The sequence below is a fragment of the Penicillium manginii genome (genome assembly GCF_028828005.1).
Source record: "Penicillium manginii strain IBT 31320 chromosome Unknown utg000007l:1.0-2284322.0:1.0-2285126.0, whole genome shotgun sequence".
NCBI lineage: Eukaryota > Fungi > Ascomycota > Eurotiomycetes > Eurotiales > Aspergillaceae > Penicillium > Penicillium manginii.
The window spans coordinates 878,693-899,441 of NW_026643108.1; the positions used below are offsets into that span (position 1 = coordinate 878,693).

At 50.6% G+C, this 20,749-nt stretch overlaps 8 protein-coding genes across 8 annotated transcripts; 5 read left to right on the plus strand and 3 right to left on the minus strand.

Moving 5' to 3' along the window:
• Positions 1-302: 302 nt before the first annotated feature.
• On the plus strand, positions 303-2,507 carry rok1 (RNA-dependent ATPase ROK1; the record flags this gene model as incomplete). Its single annotated transcript, XM_057106898.1, has 1 exon — positions 303-2,507. One exon carries the CDS (start codon positions 303-305, stop codon positions 2,505-2,507), a length of 2,205 nt encoding a protein of 734 aa, XP_056956115.1.
• Positions 2,508-2,593: 86 nt separating this feature from the next.
• On the minus strand, positions 2,594-3,343 carry N7533_010249 (uncharacterized protein; the record flags this gene model as incomplete). The annotated part of the gene is made up of 2 exons (XM_057106899.1): positions 2,594-3,082; positions 3,143-3,343. The coding sequence occupies 2 exons, from the start codon at positions 3,341-3,343 to the stop codon at positions 2,594-2,596; spliced, it is 690 nt and encodes a 229-aa protein (XP_056956116.1).
• A 526-nt stretch (positions 3,344-3,869) lies between these two features.
• Positions 3,870-5,057, minus strand: N7533_010250 (S-adenosylmethionine-dependent methyltransferase; the record flags this gene model as incomplete). Its single annotated transcript, XM_057106900.1, has 3 exons — positions 3,870-4,615; positions 4,671-4,928; positions 5,024-5,057. 3 exons carry the CDS (start codon positions 5,055-5,057, stop codon positions 3,870-3,872), a joined length of 1,038 nt encoding a protein of 345 aa, XP_056956117.1.
• Positions 5,058-7,872: 2,815 nt separating this feature from the next.
• Positions 7,873-10,001, plus strand: N7533_010251 (molybdopterin cofactor biosynthetic protein; the record flags this gene model as incomplete). Its single annotated transcript, XM_057106901.1, has 2 exons — positions 7,873-9,142; positions 9,277-10,001. The coding sequence occupies 2 exons, from the start codon at positions 7,873-7,875 to the stop codon at positions 9,999-10,001; spliced, it is 1,995 nt and encodes a 664-aa protein (XP_056956118.1).
• Positions 10,002-10,932: 931 nt separating this feature from the next.
• On the plus strand, positions 10,933-13,107 carry N7533_010252 (uncharacterized protein; the record flags this gene model as incomplete). Its single annotated transcript, XM_057106902.1, has 3 exons — positions 10,933-11,166; positions 11,219-12,048; positions 12,099-13,107. Coding segments are annotated over 3 exons (2,073 nt in total), but the record flags the coding sequence as incomplete, so codon positions are not given.
• A 404-nt stretch (positions 13,108-13,511) lies between these two features.
• N7533_010253 (mRNA-binding ribosome synthesis protein NOC2) lies at positions 13,512-15,800 on the minus strand (the record flags this gene model as incomplete). The annotated part of the gene is made up of 1 exon (XM_057106903.1): positions 13,512-15,800. One exon carries the CDS (start codon positions 15,798-15,800, stop codon positions 13,512-13,514), a length of 2,289 nt encoding a protein of 762 aa, XP_056956120.1.
• Positions 15,801-16,034: 234 nt separating this feature from the next.
• N7533_010254 (ESCRT-I subunit protein VPS28) lies at positions 16,035-16,863 on the plus strand (the record flags this gene model as incomplete). Its single annotated transcript, XM_057106904.1, has 3 exons — positions 16,035-16,124; positions 16,174-16,410; positions 16,462-16,863. The coding sequence occupies 3 exons, from the start codon at positions 16,035-16,037 to the stop codon at positions 16,861-16,863; spliced, it is 729 nt and encodes a 242-aa protein (XP_056956121.1).
• Positions 16,864-17,935: 1,072 nt separating this feature from the next.
• N7533_010255 (ABC-F family ATP-binding cassette domain-containing protein) lies at positions 17,936-20,506 on the plus strand (the record flags this gene model as incomplete). Its single annotated transcript, XM_057106905.1, has 7 exons — positions 17,936-18,013; positions 18,076-18,268; positions 18,321-18,509; positions 18,587-18,779; positions 18,836-18,935; positions 18,984-20,084; positions 20,135-20,506. The coding sequence occupies 7 exons, from the start codon at positions 17,936-17,938 to the stop codon at positions 20,504-20,506; spliced, it is 2,226 nt and encodes a 741-aa protein (XP_056956122.1).
• Between the last annotated feature and the right edge of the window lie 243 nt (positions 20,507-20,749).

Genomic DNA, 20,749 nt, shown 5'->3' on the forward strand with positions numbered 1-20,749 from the left:
TGAACCAGGAGCCTCCCACCTTCCTCCTCTTCCTCCTGCTCTCTCTCTCTCTCTCTCTTCCTCAAACGCAGCATGAAATTTCCAGTTTTATACTATTTGGTCGCAGTTTTCGCTGTCTATCTCTTCTTCTGGATTCCTACGACCGTCACTGTTGTGTACATGCTATATTCTCTTTGGTACCGTACGATGCTTGGACACCGCTGATTGGTGCGGAGCTGTGACGGTGGGTCCGATACTCATTATATTTTTTTGCCTTGCGACAAAATATCGATAGCTTCCACTCCCTCGACTTTCCCCCCAAAATGGATGCATTCCGCTTGTTGACCCGGTCAGCAAATTTCAAAAAGGCCTCTGTGCCGACAGCAGACTCTGCTGCTCGCCTACCCTCCGCGGGCACTGCAACCAACCCGCAGCTCTTCCGGACCGCCGAAGCCGACGAGCTCGAGTCGAAGCATGGCAAGAAGAGGAAGCGCTTGGCTGCTGCCGAAGACGACAGCGCAATCACAGCCGATCTGGACTTTTTCCATACCACCAAGCGCTCTGCTGCAACTGCACCCCCGACCGGCGCATCTACGACGAAGGATGATCAAACCCCCACAACTGAGCAACGCGATGACGACTCGGACGAAGAGGATACAATGGACGAAGTGGAATGTCGCACGATCTTGAACTCGCACAAGATCAAAGTGACGGATCTGCGTGATCTGAGTGAGATCCAGCCCACGGCCACAGAAAAGGAAAAGGAAAAGGAATCAAAGAAGAAAAAGAAGAAGTCTAAGAAGGACAAGGCGCCTGAACTGAGCAAGAAGGAGCAGAAGCGTGCCAGGCGCATGTTTCCGCAACCGCTTGTTTCTTTCAAGGAGCTTCGCACCCGATACAAGATCTCCAGTCGACTCGCCAGCAACGTCGCAGAGCAGGGATTTACGATGCCCACAGAAGTTCAACTGTCGTCTCTTCCGCTTTTGCTTGGAGGATCTGCGAAGAATATCTCCGAACCGGATCTGCTCGTTGTGGCCCCTACTGGTAGTGGTAAAACTCTATCCTTCTTGATTCCTGTGATCAATAAGATTGTCCGACACCATCACTCTGGTGCTGACGAGCATGGAATTCTGTCTGTGGTCGTGGTGCCTACGAAAGAACTTGCCAGCCAGATTGTCAACGAAGGACGGAAGTTGGTGGCAGGTACCGGTGTCAAGATCACATTGATGAAGAAGGGCATGCGGGTGGTTGAGAGTGAAGGAGCTACCGCGAATGAAGAGAGCGATGCATCTGGATCCGAAGACGAGGAGGAAGAGGAGGAGGGCAGCAAAGCCAAGAGCCAGAACAACTCCCCCGTCACCAAGAGTGATATCCTGGTCACTACTCCCCTGCAACTTGTCAACTCACTGTCTGCAAACCAGACGAAGCCCGTGGCAAGCATGCCATTAGTACGAAGCCTGGTCTTCGATGAAGCAGATGTCCTCTTGGACCCATTATTCCGCGAGCAAACACTCGATATTTGGCGTTCGTGTGTGCACCCGGACCTACGCGTGAGCCTCTGGTCCGCCACCATGGGTTCCAACATCGAGGAACTCACCCGTTCAACGATCAAAGAGCGCCTGGAAAACATTGGCCAGACTAGCAGCACATTGCACCCACTAGTCCGCCTTGTTGTCGGTCTGAAAGACTCGGCCGTTCCCAACATCGATCACAGACTGGTCTATGCAGCCACCGAGCAAGGTAAACTGTTAGGCCTCCGCCAACTTCTTCATCCCACAGCGGCTTCAGCCACAGATGTCCGCCTTCGACCTCCATTCCTCATTTTCACCCAAACCATTCCCCGTGCCGTTGCTCTGCACTCCGAACTGAAATATGATATCCCTGCTGAAGCCGGTGGTTCCTCCCGTATTGCAGTGCTTCACTCGGATCTATCTGATAACCAGCGCTCGGACATTATGCGCGACTTCCGCAAAGGCGAGATTTGGATCCTGGTGACCACTGACGCCCTGTCCCGCGGTCTGGATATCAAGGGACTAAACGGAATCGTCAACTACGACATTCCTAACTCGGCTGCGATCTACGTCCACCGTGCTGGACGAACAGGTCGTGCCGGTCGCGAGGGTGGCATTGCCGTAACATTCTACACCAAGGAAGACATTCCTTACGTCAAGAGTATCGCCAATGTCATCGACGCCAGCGAGAAACTCCGCGGAACGGACGGCGCAAAGTCTATCCAGAAATGGCTGCTCGAGTCTCTGCCAGATCTCAGCAAGAAGGACAAGCAGGAGCTCAAGAGACATGGTGTCAAGGCTCGTCAGCTCTCAAAGCAAATCGGTGGTAAGGAGGGCAAGGACAAGGAACAGGAGGAGAGGGAGGCACGGAAGGCCAGGATCAGTACGAAGAGCGGCTTTGAGCGTCGCTTGGAGAATAAGAAGAAGGGGGCTATTGCTGCCAGTCGCAGCAGGAAAGCTGCTGTTTCGGGCGATGCAGTGAGTGACGATGGAAGTTGGGATGGACTTGAGGATTAGACATTGTGTATAATGAGAGTTGGCATCGACCATGCCACTATAACGCAGCTCATAATCATCACGGCGTATAAATAAATCACGACTCGTTACTTTCCAGCACTTCCCCCAGCCTGACCTTGTCCTTGGCTCTGACTAGGAGCCGGCGGCTCCTCTGCAATCTTCCGGACAAGCGAAACAGGCACAAAAGCATTATCCAGCATATCCTGCTCCTCTAAAACTCGCACCAACTCATCCCCATCCCGATCATAATACAAAGCCCACTGGCCCTCTTCTTCTTCCACGGCATAGAACGCGTTCTTTTCCTCCAGCAGAAGAGTCTTCTCATCTTCCGTCCAATCCCACGGTCCGACGGTGTGCTCCACGCTTTGCGTCCGATTGCCATACCTCAACTCATGTGTGTCTTTATCTGCATAGATCCAGTTGAGGAGAGGTGGATTGGCGCAAACGTATGTAGGTAGACCTAAGCCGCGGTCTAGATGCTTCGTTTCATCTAGTTCGGGGTATTCGATGTAGAATGCCAGGGCTGTGAAGGAGGGTATTTGGCGCTCAGCTGGGTCGACCATGTCGAGATAGACCTTTTTTGTTTTTAGATTAGCTGGGCTGAGCTGGCTAGGGCATGGTATGGCTTGGCTCACCTTGTCATTCCGAACTACCACTCTCCTCCCATTTACATCGCGATCATCATCTGTATCTCCCGAGCACACGGATTCGATGTTGAACTTTACCATCCGTCGTGCATCTTCTTTGCGCTGGTTCGACTTGCGCTGCTCGCTGACGGCGAAGGCGGTGCCCGTCACGGTGGGGATGGAGGCTAGAAAAAGAAGGCCGATGACCATGGTGTCGGTTTATATCTGAGAGGGTATATATTTATGGCGCCTCTTTGTATAGATGTGTTCACTTTGTGGAGTTGTGGTTGCTGTGTAATGCGGCTGGATCATGGATGCCGCTGGCTATGCATTTCAGCCGGATGGTGGGTTGTATGGATTGCGCGAAAACTGAGCTGATCTCATGAGGCTCGTTAGATGGTTGACGAGGTGGAAATTGAGAAATTTGCGGGCAGGGGAACTTGAATGTTGAAACTGGTGGTGGTGGTGGCTTGTGTCAGTCTAGCCAATACGTCATCGCCCCACGCGACCAAAAGGGTCGTGCAACGTCGTTCAGGTTCTTCAATTCTCCCCATCAACTTCATCTTCCACATCTACTTCTACTATTGACTGCTGATTCTTATAAATGCATGTTTATTCTGGTTCTATCTCGATGCATCTGCCGGACGGACTCGGTCGTCTATGTCAAGCGTCCTCTATCGTGTAGTATCGTCTATTCGTGATTTCATATCGACCTCGCCAGAGAGCTGGGCCGCCTTTATACCTTCTCGCTCCATCCCCAGACAGACCACCAGCATTTCACAGCCAGTGCCTCGCCACTCGAGTTCTCCCAGTCATCATACCCGACTTCTTCGCCCTCCTCAACCACCGCCAGTCCAAGATCGAGCATGCGTTGCCTGAACTCAGCAACCTGAGGCAGGTATGCGGCGCGCAGGGGCATCTCTGTGACAACACGCGCGTCCAGACCACGACTAAACCACGGCCCAATGGTATCGACTAGCAGTTTGGGATGAAGTGGCGAATAGAGCGGATCAGCGGCGAGGATGACATCGAATCTCTCCTCCGCAGTGGGCAGAGGATTTGGCGTGACGGACCAATCTAGAACACCAGTTGTCACGCTCGCCCCGGTCGTTTTCATAAGCTCCACGTTTAGAGAGGCATTGTGGGCAAGGTTGGGCACGATCTCGGGCAAATCGGTCAAGTGGATGGTAGCCGACTTGCCCTTAAGCGCGGCAAAGGACAAACCGACCAGACCTGTTCCCGAGCCGAGTTCCAATGCTCGAAGCTGTTTGTCATTTGGGGTGGACGGCTCGGTCGAGCTTGTGGGGACGAGTTCTGCTGGCGATTCGAGCAGTTTGTGCAGCCGGCGGGAAAGGAGGTAGGAGGAGACCCACGTCTTCATGCCCAGGTTATCCGATGTGAGGGAGGGTTCGTGTAAGGTGAGTGTGTGCTCCTCGCCGGAGGAATTGGGGATGCTGAAGATGCGCGACATGGCCGGCATGGCTACGTTTGTTAGCAACTACACTCCACTACGGGGGTACGATGGCGCGGTGTTTACCGGTACGGCCAGATCGCTCACTCAGGCGGGCTGATGCCGCGTCCCAGATTGCCTCCTGCAGTTCCTCTGTGTCGAGCCATGAGAGCGGACTGGAGATGATGGAGGTGAGATAGCGAGTCACGCCTTCGGGCTGCACGGCGGGGCCCTTGACGGCGTCTGCGGTTATGCCGAACGATCGTGGTTGTAGAGTTAGCAGGGCCAGAGCCTTGAGCAGCTCGGTGCCGGAAGGCTTCTCGTAGATCTGGGGCAGATCGAGCACTGAGGCTTATCAGTCACTATCTTAGTGTAACAGCCACCCTGGGGCAGGCTGCCACAGTGGGTATGGCTTGTAGATAATTGGATGTAGTGCTTACCGTGTATAGGCTTGTCGGCTGCTGTTCCGATCATGATAGGCGTGTGTTCTCTGGGGATCCGAAAGGAACTCGCATCTGGGGAATTTAAATATCCAGGCGGCGGTGGCCATTTCACGCAACCCGCGGCAATTGTCCGCCACGCCAGAAAAAATCCCGATCGGGAAAGGCGTGTTTCGGACCCGCTTCGGGCGGCTTGCCGCGTGTGATTGGTGTGCGGGCCGTAGTCACCTGATATCAATCTCCCCGAGGCTCCGGGCCGAATCTGACCCTCCACCTTCAAACTTCAACGATTCGGGCTTCAATAAAATTCTAAAAAATTTCAAAAAATGGTTGCTAGCGAATTAAAATGTTTCCAAACCAGCATATCTAAATTTAAGCACGCTTTCCCATTATTTTGTCGACATCAACTTTGATTTCTTGCCTCGCCGGCCTCGCCCCAGATCTGGACTGTTCAGCTTTAAAAACAATCAGATTGACTCTCAAATGTGCAACAATTGAGCGAGCAAAAAGAATGGGGTCAACCGGGATCGAACCGGTGATCTTCCGATATCTTGATACTAACAATTGCTAGTCTTCAGTCGAACGCGTTCCCAACTATGCCATAACCCCACTTTTTAAACTTTTTGTCAGTTCTGACTATTTGAGCGAGCATCTGGATTCCCTTGAAGTATGGTGGAGATTTGGGAAGGTTTAGGGGGGCTTGTAGGACAGGAGATAGACTTGGAATACGGCAAGAAACGCCCCGACGAAGGTGTTGATTTTGTAGCAGACGAGGACTTGGCAGAATTAGCTATTCGACTTTTCTTCTTTGCCATCATCAAGGGTACACAAAAATGACTTTACTCGTGACTTTTGACTTGTCATTCAATCTGGTTTCAAATGTGACCACCACAAGTGATGAGTCTATGCCCCGCCTGCTGCTGCCGCTTTATAAAACGTGTCCGAGCCTATTATTGCCGATACTGTCGCAACTACTGTTGCCATTATTGCTGTAAAACTGCGGGATTAAAAGAGGGTATATGACTGATGAATTGCAGAATTCTCGTACGGCGCCACTTGGCTCTCTAGCTCCGAAGTATTGCAAAGAAGGCACCGAAAGATCAAGGTGTTTATCTTCTGGTCTGAAAACGCGAGAGAAGGTTCCGGCGAGGTTTATCCAATGCCGAAGCGGCTCTATCTCCCCGGCATTGTCGGCAGGGTCCTATTCCACCTGGGTAGACGGTGGAAGGTTTCTGCATGAGTTTGCAAAACACTATGACCGACACCCAACGGAGGCCCGCGTGAGCTTGTTACCTCTAATGACGCTGAATTTAAGATATCCAATTTTCCTGCGGTGATGATGACGTTCAGCCTGGCCAATTGGTCTAACTCGGAAGATACATGCCCAATCTTGAGCCACAAATATACCTGGGCATCAATCACCCTGAAATGGCTTCAGATCAATACAAGTACTCACCGAGTCTGGCCCTTCGATTGATTGCTTCACATAACATGGTTGCGACAATTTTGGCTTGCTGAAGCCCCGGTAGAATATCAAAACCAAAATCAACCCACGAGCATGGCAAACGAAGGGAAGAGAGCTAGAAAAGAGAAAGAGAAGAGGCATGGTAAAGACGCTTAGGCGCGTTTATATCACGTGATATCAGACATCCGCGGTCCGGGAATTTGACACCCACCTTCGAATATCAACGACCCTAGCCCCAATAAATTCCCTAAATATCTTAAAGATATGTCTCTACCAAACAAGAATGAATCCAAGGCAATTCCCTGCAAAAATATATCGTAATAAGCAATTTTTACTGAGATAATCTTCGAAATCTTTGATTTCTTGCAGCGGCCCGAATCTCCACCATTCGGCTTCAAAAAAAAAAACAGGAAAATCTACTTTCATATATCCAGAAATTGAGTCTCTTTCATCAAAGCGGCGATGATAGCTCAGTTGGGAGAGCGCACGACTGAAGAACAACTTCAATCAGCTGATACAAGCAAATCGTGAGGTCGCTGGTTCGATCCCGGCTCGTCGCATTTTTTTGATGTTTTTGGCCTCATTACTGCTTCTCAAGCCATATGATAACTTATTTTCAAGCTTACTACGGTGACGTATAATGCTGGTGAAGTATGTTTGTTTTAAGCCAATTTCCTGGGAGCTCCCAGGGCAAATTTTTGGAATGAAATGGGCAGACGCGAAGTGCCTCTGAGATTTTGATATCAAGTAATATCAAGTAACCATGCTCCTTGATCATGTGACGCAATCCCGATTGTTCCTTTCTGTCTTTCAATGTACTTTTTTTTCTATCCTCCTTGGTAGTATCACTGCGCTTCATTCCAGTTCCATTGGTTACAAGTCTTCGCAGAATCGCTGTTTTGGAAGACCAGTTTAAAATACTACATTGATCTGGTGCCCAGGTGTGTGCAATACCTACCTAATAACTAATAGGTAGTACTAGTCGTGTTGCTGTGGACAAAAATATATCTCCGACTCCGACTTGGAGTCCTTAGTACCTACCTAATAGGTAACCAGCTAGTAGTATTCAAAAGTTAGTGCCAGTGCTTTCTACCTGGAGTTCTGATAGACCTCCAGGGCTACTACCACGATTCTATATACATGCCCAGAATTAGTCATGAATTGGAAGTATAACCAATCGTTATCAGGCAGTATCTAATGCCCGTACTTATCGGCCGATGCCGAGTCCGGCGGTCGGAATGTGTGGCTCGGCCGCAAAGCAACCATTGGGCCTCTTCAAGAAAGTACACGCGACTGCTGCGGCTATTATTACTATTCAGGATCCCTTTATATGCACCTCGACCCCCCCGCAATGCCACCTGTATCATAACTTTCGATCATCACCATGCTGCCAGTGTGCAGACGACTCGGGCTCCGACGGCTCCCTGCCGTTCGTTGGCAGAGCACAGCCTCGTCATCATTTGTATCTCCATCGCCAGCTTCCACTGCGACCGTACATGGGTCTCCCCCACACGCCACCCCCCGCCTCACTGCCCTCAAATCCGCGAAGCCCTTCTCCCAGTTCCTGACCGACTCCTTCAATCGCCAACATGACTATCTGCGCATCAGCGTCACCGAGCGGTGTAACCTGCGTTGTCTTTACTGCATGCCAGAGGAAGGCATCGAGCTCTCGCCACAGCCACGCCTGTTGACGTCCCCGGAAATCTTATACCTGTCCTCCCTCTTCGTCTCGCAAGGCGTCACGAAGATCCGCCTGACAGGTGGCGAGCCTACGGTGCGAAAGGATATCGTCCCGCTTATGCAGGACATTGGCAAGCTGCGGCGTGATGGCCTCCGCGAGCTCTGCCTCACAACCAACGGCATCTCCTTGCATCGCAAGTTAGATCCCATGGTGGAGGCGGGACTGACTGGGGTCAACCTCAGTTTGGACACGTTGGATCCATTCCAGTATCAAATTATGACCAGGCGGAAGGGCTTTGACGCGGTGATGAAGAGCATCAATAGGATTCTGGAAATGAACAAGGTCGGTGCGGGAATAAAGTTGAAAATCAACTGCGTCGTTATGCGGGGTATGAATGACCGTGAGATCATCCCTTTTGTCGAGTTGGGCCGCGAGATGCCCGTCGAGGTGCGCTTCATCGAATATATGCCCTTTGACGGCAACAAGTGGAACCAGGGCAAGATGCTCCCTTATCAGGAGATGCTGGCGGTTATCCGGGAAAAATATCCCTCCCTTGAAAAGGTTACCGACCACAAGAACGATACCAGCAAGACTTATAAAGTCCCCGGGTTCCAAGGCCAGATGGGATTCATCACCAGTATGACGCATAATTTTTGCGGAACTTGCAATCGACTACGTATTACTAGCGATGGGAACCTCAAAGTGTGTCTCTTTGGTAATGCCGAGGTTTCTTTGCGGGATATAATTCGCCGAGGGAACGACGGACAGCCCATTGATGAAGACGCACTGAAAGAACTGCGACTACTGGAGAGCGTGCAGTCTGCAGCTCGCCTCAGCGACGAAGGTGGCCTCGTCAATGAGCGGGAGCGTGAAATTCTCGACGTCATTGGCGCAGCCGTCAAACGTAAGAAGGCGAAGCATGCTGGGATGGGGAAATTGGAGAACATGAAGAACCGGCCTATGATTCTTATCGGTGGGTAGGCCCGACTTCCCTTATGACTGGAATGATTTATGATACATATTCATGGACTGGTGTTGGTGGCAATGGATATTTGATACCATGTATATATGAATGAAGCTTCAATGACTCTGCTGATCCCCGGATAGATAGTAGACCGGCTTCTCCAAATTATAAACCGGGCGTGCCTGCACCTTCTTCCTGGTCGAGGGTCCCTTCGCATCTCTTTGCCATCCCTGGCCCCCTACAGGCCCGTTTATACCACAATGGCACTGGGCGTCCTTCAAACAATATTTCCACTGCCACTACCACCACCCCAATCGCCGATAATAAAAAATCGCATTCCCTCCCTACAGTCTCAGACCCCGACCTTCCCCACCTCACACCTTCACAAACCGTACACATGACACAGATCACGAAGAAACCCGAAACTGCACGCAAAGCCACGGCCGCCTGCGAAGTATCATTCTCAAATCCACGACCATGGGAACTACTCCGCAAAGGCCAAGGTACGCACAAAGGTGACGTATACAGCGTTGCCCGGATCGCAGGAATTATGGCAGCCAAACGCACTCCAGATATTGTCCCCCTGTGCCACCCGGGCATTGGTATTACAGGCGTCGAGGTGACAGTCGATCTGGTCGAGCCTGGTACCGAGCCTCAGGATCATGGCTCTATGCAGATAGTTTCGACTGTCAGTTGTTTTGGTCGAACTGGAGTCGAAATGGAGGCCATGACAGCGGCGACTGGGGCTGCATTGACAGTATATGATATGCTCAAAGCTGTTGACAAAGGGATGATCATTGGAGGCGTGCGATTGCTAGAAAAACAAGGTGGAAAGAGTGGGCATTGGGTGCGAGAGGAAGAATTATAATTGCTCGGAAATAGTGCTTGCTAAGATTGGGTTCAGTGGTGAGGCCACATGGTCGAGTGTTGTTAGAAGGACCACCCCTTTTATTAGTTAAACACTCGTTTGCTTCCTGAACTACGGCAATTCACAGGCCCAGATTAGTATGTAATTAACATACACATTTGGATATCCGCTACATCTAATGCAACCCAGACGCCTAGCCACATTGTCCTCCACATCATCTTAATCTTATACTAGATAATTAGGCGTCTTTCTGGTGCTAGTAGCAATAGGTTTCCTACTTGTACTGAATTGTAGGTAGCATGACTTCTAAGATTGATCTCAGAAAAATATTCAATATTATATCAGATCGTGATTGATGGTGAAGAATAGATAATATTCATTTCCATACTTTGATCTTCACAATCCTTCTTATACTTCAAGCTCGCATTGTTCCCGCCAAGCCGCCTCGATTCTCCGGAGCTTCACCGTTTTTTTCTCTGCATGCGCCAACTCATCTCCTTTCTTTTCCTTAAATTTCCGACGGACTGCAGGCGAAACAATCTTACGCCCAGCTACTAGTACGCGAGTCATTCCACACCGTCTCAGCCCTATCTGATTTATTTCCAAGGGGCGAAGTGGGGCTTTGCCGTTATCCTCAAAAAAATTCATCAACAATTAGGAACCCACATTTCGCGTGAAACGGGTTGGCCCCTTTAAGCATGAATACCACCCTTCTCTCCTTCGCATCTGCTCAAATAACTCGGGGCCGTTAGTGGATAAAAGTCCAACCCCCGGGCGTGAAAGGCACTCGATGCATGGATTACACCTACACTTCAGCCTACCCGCATAACTACACCGACAAACTGGCTGGGCAAGACTAAGCTGATTCTTTGTTCGCCGAAATGAAAATCCACACCCTGCTGATTCGTATGTCGAATATACCGACTCGAAGGCCTCTCACTCACTGATTATCGCAGCACGAGGGTGGCGAAGCCCCATCGGTCGAGTTTTGACAGCCGTTCTTCCGCCCGCTAACTTCCTGACACTGCATTACCTCTACTTCATCGGAACTTGCCTGATAAGCAGTTTTATTTTCTACCTCACATCTACACCATGGAAGAGTGTATCCTACGTTGATGCCATTTTCCTGTGCGTGTCGGCTATGACCGGGGCGGGCCTGAACACTGTATGCCATTGGACAAGACCACACCATGCATGAAGCTTCTAACAGTAATTAGGTCGACCTGTCAACTTTGAACACATTTCAGCAGGCCATCTTGTTCATCCTGCTGATTATTGGCTCCGCCATTCTCATCTCCAGCACTGTGCTGATGGTGCGTAAGCGGGCATTCGAGGCTAAACTAAAAGGTGTCTCGGATGAACGCGAGGCTTCCAGGGAGGCTTCCAGACGTGCCTCAGTCTTGGAACTCCAAACGGGAAATACGGATGTCTTAGAACATTCCCCTTCCGATGACGACCACACCCTGTATCGCAAGAAGTCAGCCACTGTCCACGTCCAAGAAGCTTCGGCGGAATCGTCTGCCCGCCATGATCAACATTGGGTAGACGATGACCAAGTCACAGTGGCAGATCTACACCTACGAAACCATCGTCAACACTCTCTGTTCCCTATGGCGGGTGTTGGTGCCCGACCAGATCTTCAAAACCACCCCCGCGACGTGGCTGGTCCAATGCCTCTATATGCCGAAGATGAAAACCCAAGCTTCAAGCATAAAATGATTCGCGGCACACAGAAGTACTTCTTGTCTAAGGGGAAGATATCGCGCAACTCACAATTTCATGGACTGACATCTGCTGAGCGCGAAGAGCTTGGTGGCGTCGAGCTCAAAGCAGTTTCCTTTCTCTCCGTTGTTGTCTCGCTATACTTCGTCATGTGCCTCCTGCTTGGTATCATTGGCATGGGTGCATGGCTGCAAGCGAACCACCCTGATGTTGCTGAAGTGAACGGACTGAATCCATTTTGGACAGGTGCCTTTTTTGCCGTCTCGGCTTTTGCGAATAGTGGCATGTCTCTACTAGACATGAACATGACCGCCCTGCAATTAAAGTGAGTGTACTATACACCTTATCCACTGGTAACCCTACTGATATTTTTAGTGCCTACCCCCTCATCACACTGGGATTCCTCATTCTTGCCGGAAACACACTTTATCCCTGCTTTCTGCGGTTCATCATCTGGACCATGCGAATGATGATACCGGACCGACCAGCGTGGAAATCATGGCGCCTTACTCTAGATTTCATCCTCGAGCATCCACGGAGGGTATATACCAACCTATTCCCAGCTCGACATACATGGTATCTCCTCGGTACAATCATAATCCTCAACGGCATTGACTGGGCCGGTTTCGAAGTCCTCTCCATCGGAAACAAAGAAATCGAAGCCCTCCCATCCAAGTACCGCGTCCTGGACGGCTTATTCCAAGCACTAGCCGTTCGTGCCGGAGGCTTCTACGTGGTCACAATCGCCGACCTGCGCCAGGGCCTATTAATCCTCTACGTGCTTATGATGTACGTCTCAGCGTACCCAGTGCTCCTCACGATACGCAACACCAATGTTTATGAGGAACGTTCACTGGGAATATACGCCAACGATGAAAGCGAAGAACCCGCCAACACAAGTCGGAGCAATGTGCTCATGGACATTATCCGGCAGCACATGGGTCGTCCGACACTAACTGAGTCCTCGCGCGGATACTTCGTGCATCAACAACTGCGTTCCCAACTCAGCCATGACATATGGTGGATTGCGCTCGCGGTACTTTTCATAGCGATAGCCGAGAGCGACCACTATAAGAACCAACCGGTCGCATTTTCGACATTCAATATCATCTTCGAGGTTGTTTCTGCGTACGGATGTGTCGGCGTGAGCGTTGGGTATCCTGGGAAGAATTATAGCTTCTGCGGGGCTTGGCATACTATCAGCAAGTTGATTCTTGCTGCTGTTGCTCTTCGTGGACGTCATCGTGGGCTACCTGTTGCCATTGACAAAGCTATTATGTTGCCAAGTGAGTCTTTGGCGTGGGCAGAGGAGGAAGACGCTGCGATGAGAAGGGAGCGAACAAGGGCCTGGGGCCAGGAGAGAATGCCCGTGGGATCTGTGTAACCTCACTCAGTTCCCTGGGAAAATACTAACGACGTCAACGATTGCTAGAATAGACTTGCATAGCAGATTTGAGATTACTAGTAGCATCACTACCTTTGCTGCTTGAACACGATCACTTGAATTCTTGTAGCGGTGGGCTTGTAATTTTTCCGATTTTGTATACTACTAAACAATGGCCATTGCCTACGCATACCTACCTAGGCTAGTAGCTACCCAGTTGCCAAATTACTTCTTCGTACTAGTCAAAAGTAGAACTTGTAGTCGGCTGCTATAAGCATTGCACTACTATACTACATGAATTTTGCTTATATCAGATATCCTTAGAAACCTCGTAGCTGCAGTAACGCCAATTCTTTTGATGCCTAGGTATAAACACATGAATTTACAAATTAAACAAGACTAGACTACTCCTCTTCCATCTCTCCCTCATCCTCATCCTCACTCTCCTCCTCCATCTCAAGTTCCTCTTCATCCTCACTCTCAATCTCTCCCTCACCCTCACTATCATCATCACTGCCAAAGTCATTCATCAATTCATCGTCGCCTCCCTTCTTTGCCTCCTCCCGCCTCTTCTCCTCTTCGCGGCGGCCCTCTTCAAGGATAGCAGCGCGCTCCTCGCGGAGTTTCCGCTGCGTCTTGACAAAGGCACCGATGGGAGTAGTCTCCCAGTCCACGCCCTTCAGGAAAGTGTCCACCTCTGTGCGATTGCGCGGGGTGAAAGTGACGTTGGCACGACGCTCCTCAATCCAACGGGAGTTAGCCTCGACCTTCTGCACAAGCAGGAGAATCATTTGGTTGATCTTGGCGTTCTTGTTACCACCCGAGCGGGCTGAGACCTGCTTCAACCAGCGCTTAAGCGAAACGATGACAGGGACGGACAGCTCCGGGAAGGCAATGTGCTTGGACCAGAGGACGAAGAACTCAGACAAGAGTTCGGCAACCTGCTCACCGACGCCGTCTTGGTAGGTACGCGAACGCAGGTAGGACTTCGGGGCGCGAATGGCGGTGTTGAAGTCGAGGGGGCGGAGGGTGCTGGACTTGGGGGACTTGCGCATCTCGGCGGAGTTGAGGACCTCCAGTAGCGACGAGCCGAGCGGGATATAAGTACCGGTGGAGCGAGAGATACGCAGAAGAGCCCGAGTCATTTGGAAGCGAAGAGGGAAGTACTGCGCGGTGGGGATGAGGCGCATGGCGCCGAGGGTGATTTGGACGACAGGGTAGATAAGAGGGCGCAGGGCGGATTGCTTGCCGGTTTGAGCCTCGACGAGGCCGTCGCAGTGCTGGGAGAGCACACGGGACCAGAAGTCCAGAGAATGCACGTATTGCCAGTTGTAGATGGTCTTGTACGACTCCTTGGAGGTGTTGGTGATGCTGCTGCGCAAGTGCATGGCCAATTGGCGGATGAAGCTGAAGCCAGCGGTGTATGAAACATTTTGGTCGATGCCCCAGATCTCGGCGGCGGAGTTCTTCATCAGGTTGACACCGGCCAGGGTGTGGACAGTGGTGTTGCGGCTGCCCTTGACGACACCCTCGTAGGTTGCCTTCAGCACGGTCTCCTTGATACCGGCATCACCTACAACCATGAGGCGACGCAGGAGAATGAAAGCAGTGATACGAGTGGCATCAGCAGTGGTGACATCAGCCCAGATAGCAACGACAGTCTTGATTAGAGTCTTCAGGACCTTGCGGAACTGCAGCAGATATGGCAGCATGGGCTCCATAGCGGACAGTGTCATCTTAAGGGTCGATGCATCGGAGAGGTTGAGCAGAAGCTGGTGAACTGAGGAGGTGTAGGACTTGATCAGAGGAGTGAGAGTCTTGAACTTCTTGGAGTCCATCGACACCTTGATCTTGCCGCCCGCAGTCTCCTTGACGGGAAGGTGGTGCGAGAGAACCTTGGGCACGACATTCAACGATGTCATGAGAACCTGGTGGTAGACCTCGGGGCTCTTGATTGCGTACTTCTGGTCCTCGGCCTCGGCCTCGTTGACAAGAGCAGCGGCACGGAAAGCGAGAACGGTCTGGCGCATGGCCCGGATCGAGTATTGCTCCTTCATCAATGCTTCCCACTTCTGGATCATGGGGATGGTCAATGTGTTTTCCTCGGGATCCTTGTCCTCCTCATCGTTCTTCTTGGACTTCTTCTTCTTTTTCGCAGGGCCTTCCTCCTCCACCGGCTCGCCTTCACTCAACTCATCGACCTCTGAGAGATCGCCGTGGTTGGTAAAATCGAGCAGGTCGGCATCGTTCTCCTTCAGATACTTGTAGAACTCGGGGTCCTTCTCCTTCAGCGCCTCGAGCTGATCCTTATGTTCGTCGAATGCATCGGCGTCGCTGGCATCGTCGTCGTTGTCGCTGGCTTCGGCCTCTCCCTCAGCCTGGTCCGCAGTGCGCTTCCGCTTGCCGATCTTGGGGGTGGTGTCCTTCTTGCTAGCCTTCTTATCGGTGGGGATGTCGAAGCCACCGGCAAAGAAATCATCAACGTTCATCTCGGCATAGGCTTTCTGCTTCTCGATCTGCTCCTCGGAGGGCTGGTTGGCTGCCTCATGGGCCTCGCGACGGCCGGCACTTCGCTCCTTGCGCTTGTCATTTTGTTGGGCGCGTTGCTTGCCCTTGGCATTGGTCTTGCGGCGCTCAAGGATATCCTTGAGATGCCGTTGCTCGAATTTCTTGGTAGACTTTTTCGTTCCCATTGTGAGGTTATGGTGCTGTTTGATAGCAATTGAGTCTGCGGGAAAAAAAATTTGGGCTCAGGCAGATCGGTGCTGACCGCCGAGTTCACCGCCTTGTGATAAGCCGCGGAGGAGCTTCGGAGCCACCTTGAGGCACCCTGGCGCATTTACCTCAAACACCTTACGACAATTGATACCTTTTCTGGTTACTGGGCTGTGCTGCTAGGCCATCTTCTAGGCCATCCGCTTCCCGCAATGTATTCCCAGCGTCCCCTCTCTTATGCACCAACCCCCTACAGTTACACCCCCAACCCCGCCCGCTCGGCCTCGATCAATCTGGATGAGGTATGCATGTTCGTGGAAGAAAGACAAGGCCTATTCTAACCATCACTAGGAAGTCAAGCTGGTGTCAAGCTCCGGAGAGCGCGATCTCTACGAATCCCTTGCCGAAATCTACAGCATTATCGTCACGCTTGACGGACTCGAAAAGGCTTACATCAAAGACGTCGTGACCGAGACAGAATATACTGAGACATGCACGCGGCTGCTGAAACAATACAAATCGAGTTTGGGCGATGAGTCTGTATCGCAAACCTTTGTTGACTTGGAGACATTCAAGCGATCGTGGGGGGTAAGTCTGATCCCATCTTCACCAGCGGTTCATGTCTCATACAATGCACAGCTGGAATGCCCCCGAGCTACAGAGCGATTACGGATTGGACTGCCCGCAACAGTTGAGCAGGCTTCACATCACACACCGGCAGCCAATAATGCTACTTCCGGAGGTGCCCCCGGTGCATCGGGCAGTCTCATCCTTGCAGCCACGGAGAATTTCATCACCTTCCTCGACGCATTGAAATTGAACATGGTGTCGAAAGATGCACTTCACCCACTTCTCTCCGAGGTAATCCAGTCTGTCAATAAGGTGACGGATGGGGAGTTCCAGGATCGTGGGAAGATCATTCAATGGCTGATTGCGCTAAACCAAATGCGTGCGACGGAGGAGCTTAGTGAAGAACAGGCGCGAGAGCTGGCATTTGATATTGAACAGGCCTATCAGGGCTTCAAGGCTACTCTGAACTAACCTTGGAACCATCTGTCTCGGTAGATGATGATGCATTCACGATTGACGACATAGTATACCCGGAATTCCAGAAGCTCTGCTTCTGAAATCCACACTGCTTCGAATTTTCTTTGATCGATGTTATCCGTTAGCAGTAGATCTTCCCACATAAAAACCAAAATGATTATGGGATGGCTTCTGCTAGTAAGATCCATCCTATTAGGTACCTATTCTGGCTTCAAGGTTATATCATTACCTAGCTACCAGTCACTGAGATATTTAGTACTGGTATTTACTCAAGTACCTACCCAGCGGTAAGAAAGTAGGATTATGGCCTCCTACTGTAGCTCATGGTCATATACATACATCACCGTTCATAAATAGACAGGATAGGGTGTTCTAATAGCCAAAGGGGTGTCCACTTAGAAGTACCCGGATGGACGACAGAACAGATACTAGTAGGATCTCTTGTATTCTTTTGTACCAAATTCATTCTGGTTTACACTGTAATACTACCTAACCTTAATTCAGTACTCAAAACCTCAGTCATGAGCTTGGTATTCAAATCCGCATTCAATTCTGTACTAAAATAGCGAGGGTAATAGAAAAGGGAGAAATAGGTCTCCGATGGGTCCCCCAGCATCACCAACATTGCGAAACCACCACATAAAACCTCGCCAAGACGTCTACCAATACCACCTCATTCCCATGAGTCAAGGAGCATCCGTGGGATTATCCAAATATTCCCCACATATTCTCCATGTGTCACTGTCTCTGCTTTTCGTTGTCGGCTACCACCGCTCCCAAAAATCCACTAAACCGCATTAGGAGCCCGCGTGGCGAACAGTGCGATGTTCTTCATGTTCCCCCTTGATATGTGCATGGTTTACGAGGCAATATCGAATTGTGGGGCCCTAGTGGCTCATCGTGACACCTTTATGCACACGAGAATTCAAGCGAATGATTTTGCAATCCGTTTGAATCCATCCGAGGGTTACCGTAGGCCGTATAATAAGGGATCAGCCCGCACAGTTCAATCAATTCCACACAACCAGGTCGCTACTATACTCAATTCGATGTGAATTCTGACAGAATGACCTCAGCCCCTACCATTCTTGCAACCTGCAAACAAACGCGATTTCATCTTCTAGATGATAACCCTTCCGCCGAGGTAGGATCCAACGTACTCTCATCCACCTGACCTTAATTTGACGCTCAACCATCCTTCACCAGGTCGATGTAGCAGGTCTTGGAATCACCGTTGCATCTTCTTCCCCCGAGTCTACGGATGATGCATCAAAGTCCAAGCTTAAAGGGAAGTCCAAGGCCAAGACGCAGGGCAAGGAGCTTCTTCTTGATGCGCACCTACGGCTGAAAGGGGGTATACGCTATGGACTTCTCGGGCGCAATGGCACTGGAAAGTCCAGTAAGATGATCCCCTTGCCTCAAAAAAAAGCCATTTTACTGATCATTTCTAGCCCTTCTCCGGGCAATGGCCGAGAAACTCATTCCTGGCATCACACACCCTACTCGCATTTCTATTCTCCAACAGATTGATGGTGAGTATACTGCTGGAGGCACAGACGGACTCAGTCTTGAAAAAGGCGTCCTCGAGTCAGTTCTCAGCAGTGATGTGGCTAGGAACCAAGCATCCCGCACGGCGGATTGTAAGCGCCTCTCTCTCTCTCTCTCCTCCTCCTCCTCCTCCTCTCCACCGCTGCAAAGCAAAGCTAATATTGAGCAGTGCTGTCAAAGAGTTTCGAAACAGAAGATCCGCTACATCCAGTCCAAGCTATTCGCGAAATCCGACACGAACAGGCGATGAGGAAGTTATTCCTTGCCCAGAAGATGGCAAACTTGAAGAGTGGTGCGCGGGGTCTGCAAGCAAGGAAGGATCTCAAAGCAGCTGAGTCAAATTTGGAGACCTCTCAAGAAATGTAAGCCCCCCCCCGGGAAAATAACTCGGTATATCGTCAAATCCTAACTTCGACAGACTCAACCAAGATCCAGAAAGCATCGATGCCGACGCCCTCCAGACCGATACCCAAGCTGCAATTGAGATGCTGGAGACAGTCCAAAGTCGACTCGAAGCTGTAAGTAGCCACTTTACTTTTGCTATTTCTACCATCTCACATGAATAGATGAAACTATCCGACATGGAGAAGGAAGCCCGAAAAATCCTCCTCGGTCTAGGTTTCAAAGAAGATACCCTCGAGAAGAAGGTCTCGACACTGTCCGGTGGATGGCGAATGCGATGCATGCTAGCGAGCGTTTTGCTACAGGGCCCTTCAACCGATATCATGATACTAGACGAGCCGACCAACTTCCTCGATCTGTTGGGTGTCATCTGGCTAGAGAATTACCTCCAAGCCATGAGCGAAACATGCCAAACGACCATTCTGCTAGTTTCTCACGATAGAGATTTTATCAATTCTGTCTGCGAAGAAATTATCATCATCCGCGACCAAAAGTTGAACTACTTCAAAGGGAATCTCGCGGCGTATGAGCAAGACTTTGAAGAGCAAAAGCTCTACTGGGGCCGGATGAAGGAGGCACAGGAAAAGCAAGTCGCGCATATGGAAGCAAGCATTCGCGAAAACATCAAGGCAGGCAAAAAGACCAATGACGACAACAAGCTTCGTCAGGCCAAGTCTCGACAGAAGAAGGTTGATGATCGTATGGGACTCCAGGTGAATGCCAAAGGTGGCCGATTCAAGCTGAATCGCGATCTGGTCGGATATCATCTTTCTAGTCGTGCTGAGATAGAAGTTCCAGAAGACGAGCGAGGAGCATCAATGAGCATTCCTGATGCGACAGAGCTACGATTTCCGGGGCCGTTGGTTTCGATAGAAGGGGTTACCTTCCAGTATAAGAGGAATGATAGGATCATCCTGGAGAACATCAATCTAGTGATGCATATCGGGGACCGTGTCGGCATTGTGGGTTTGAATGGCTGCGGCAAGTCTACTCTGGTGCGCATCTTGATGGGAAGTAATGTGCCTTCCAAGGGTAAGGTGACTACCCACCCCCGATTGAAAGTGGGATACTATGGGCAGCACTCTGTAGAAGAGCTTCAGGAGCGGGGAAAGGGAGACCCATCTCTCACGGCCCTTGCATTGTTGATGGCGGAGGTGGAAGGGTCTTTGAATGAGGGGGCTGTGAGAGGAATGCTCTCTTCTATGGGTCTACCTGGTAGGGTTGCATCGGATGTTCCAGTCAACAAGCTATCCGGCGGGCAATTGGTAAATGAAACCCCTCACGCTTTTTTTTTTGGCATCACTAACAGGCATAGGTCCGTCTTGCCTTGGCCAGGATTGTCTGGAGTGCACCACAGCTCCTCGTCCTTGATGAAATAACCACCCATCTTGATTTCCACACGGTTACTGCGCTCGCAACGGCTCTATCTTCATTTGACGGAGCTATTCTGCTTGTCTCTCACGACCGGTTCTTGATCAGGTCAGTCATTGAAGGGAAACGAGACATCGACCACAAATTGGACGAGGAATTCGAGGGGCTGGAAGAAGAGGAGGCTGAAGAGTCTACTACTCGCCGTCGTTCGGTCTATGTCTTGAAAGCTGGGAAGATGGTTGCGCAGTCAGATGGAGTGGAGCAGTTTGAGAGGAGTTTGGTGAAGCGAGTACAAAAAATGTTGAATACGGGATAAGTCACTCATTCAGCAGTGTATTTATCAATTCTAGGTAATTTCACCGGAAACTATCTTATACAACTGCGAAGAAAGGAAACAAGGGAAGGTCAAAAATTGTCGCATCTTCCTCAAATGCATCACTTCTGACTATATATCACCTGGGCATGCAGTGCGGCTCAATTCACTGCGTTGCCGCCACCCCTACTACTATAGTCTGCACCTGCGAAACAACACCACCCAAGGAATCATCTTTATTTGAGT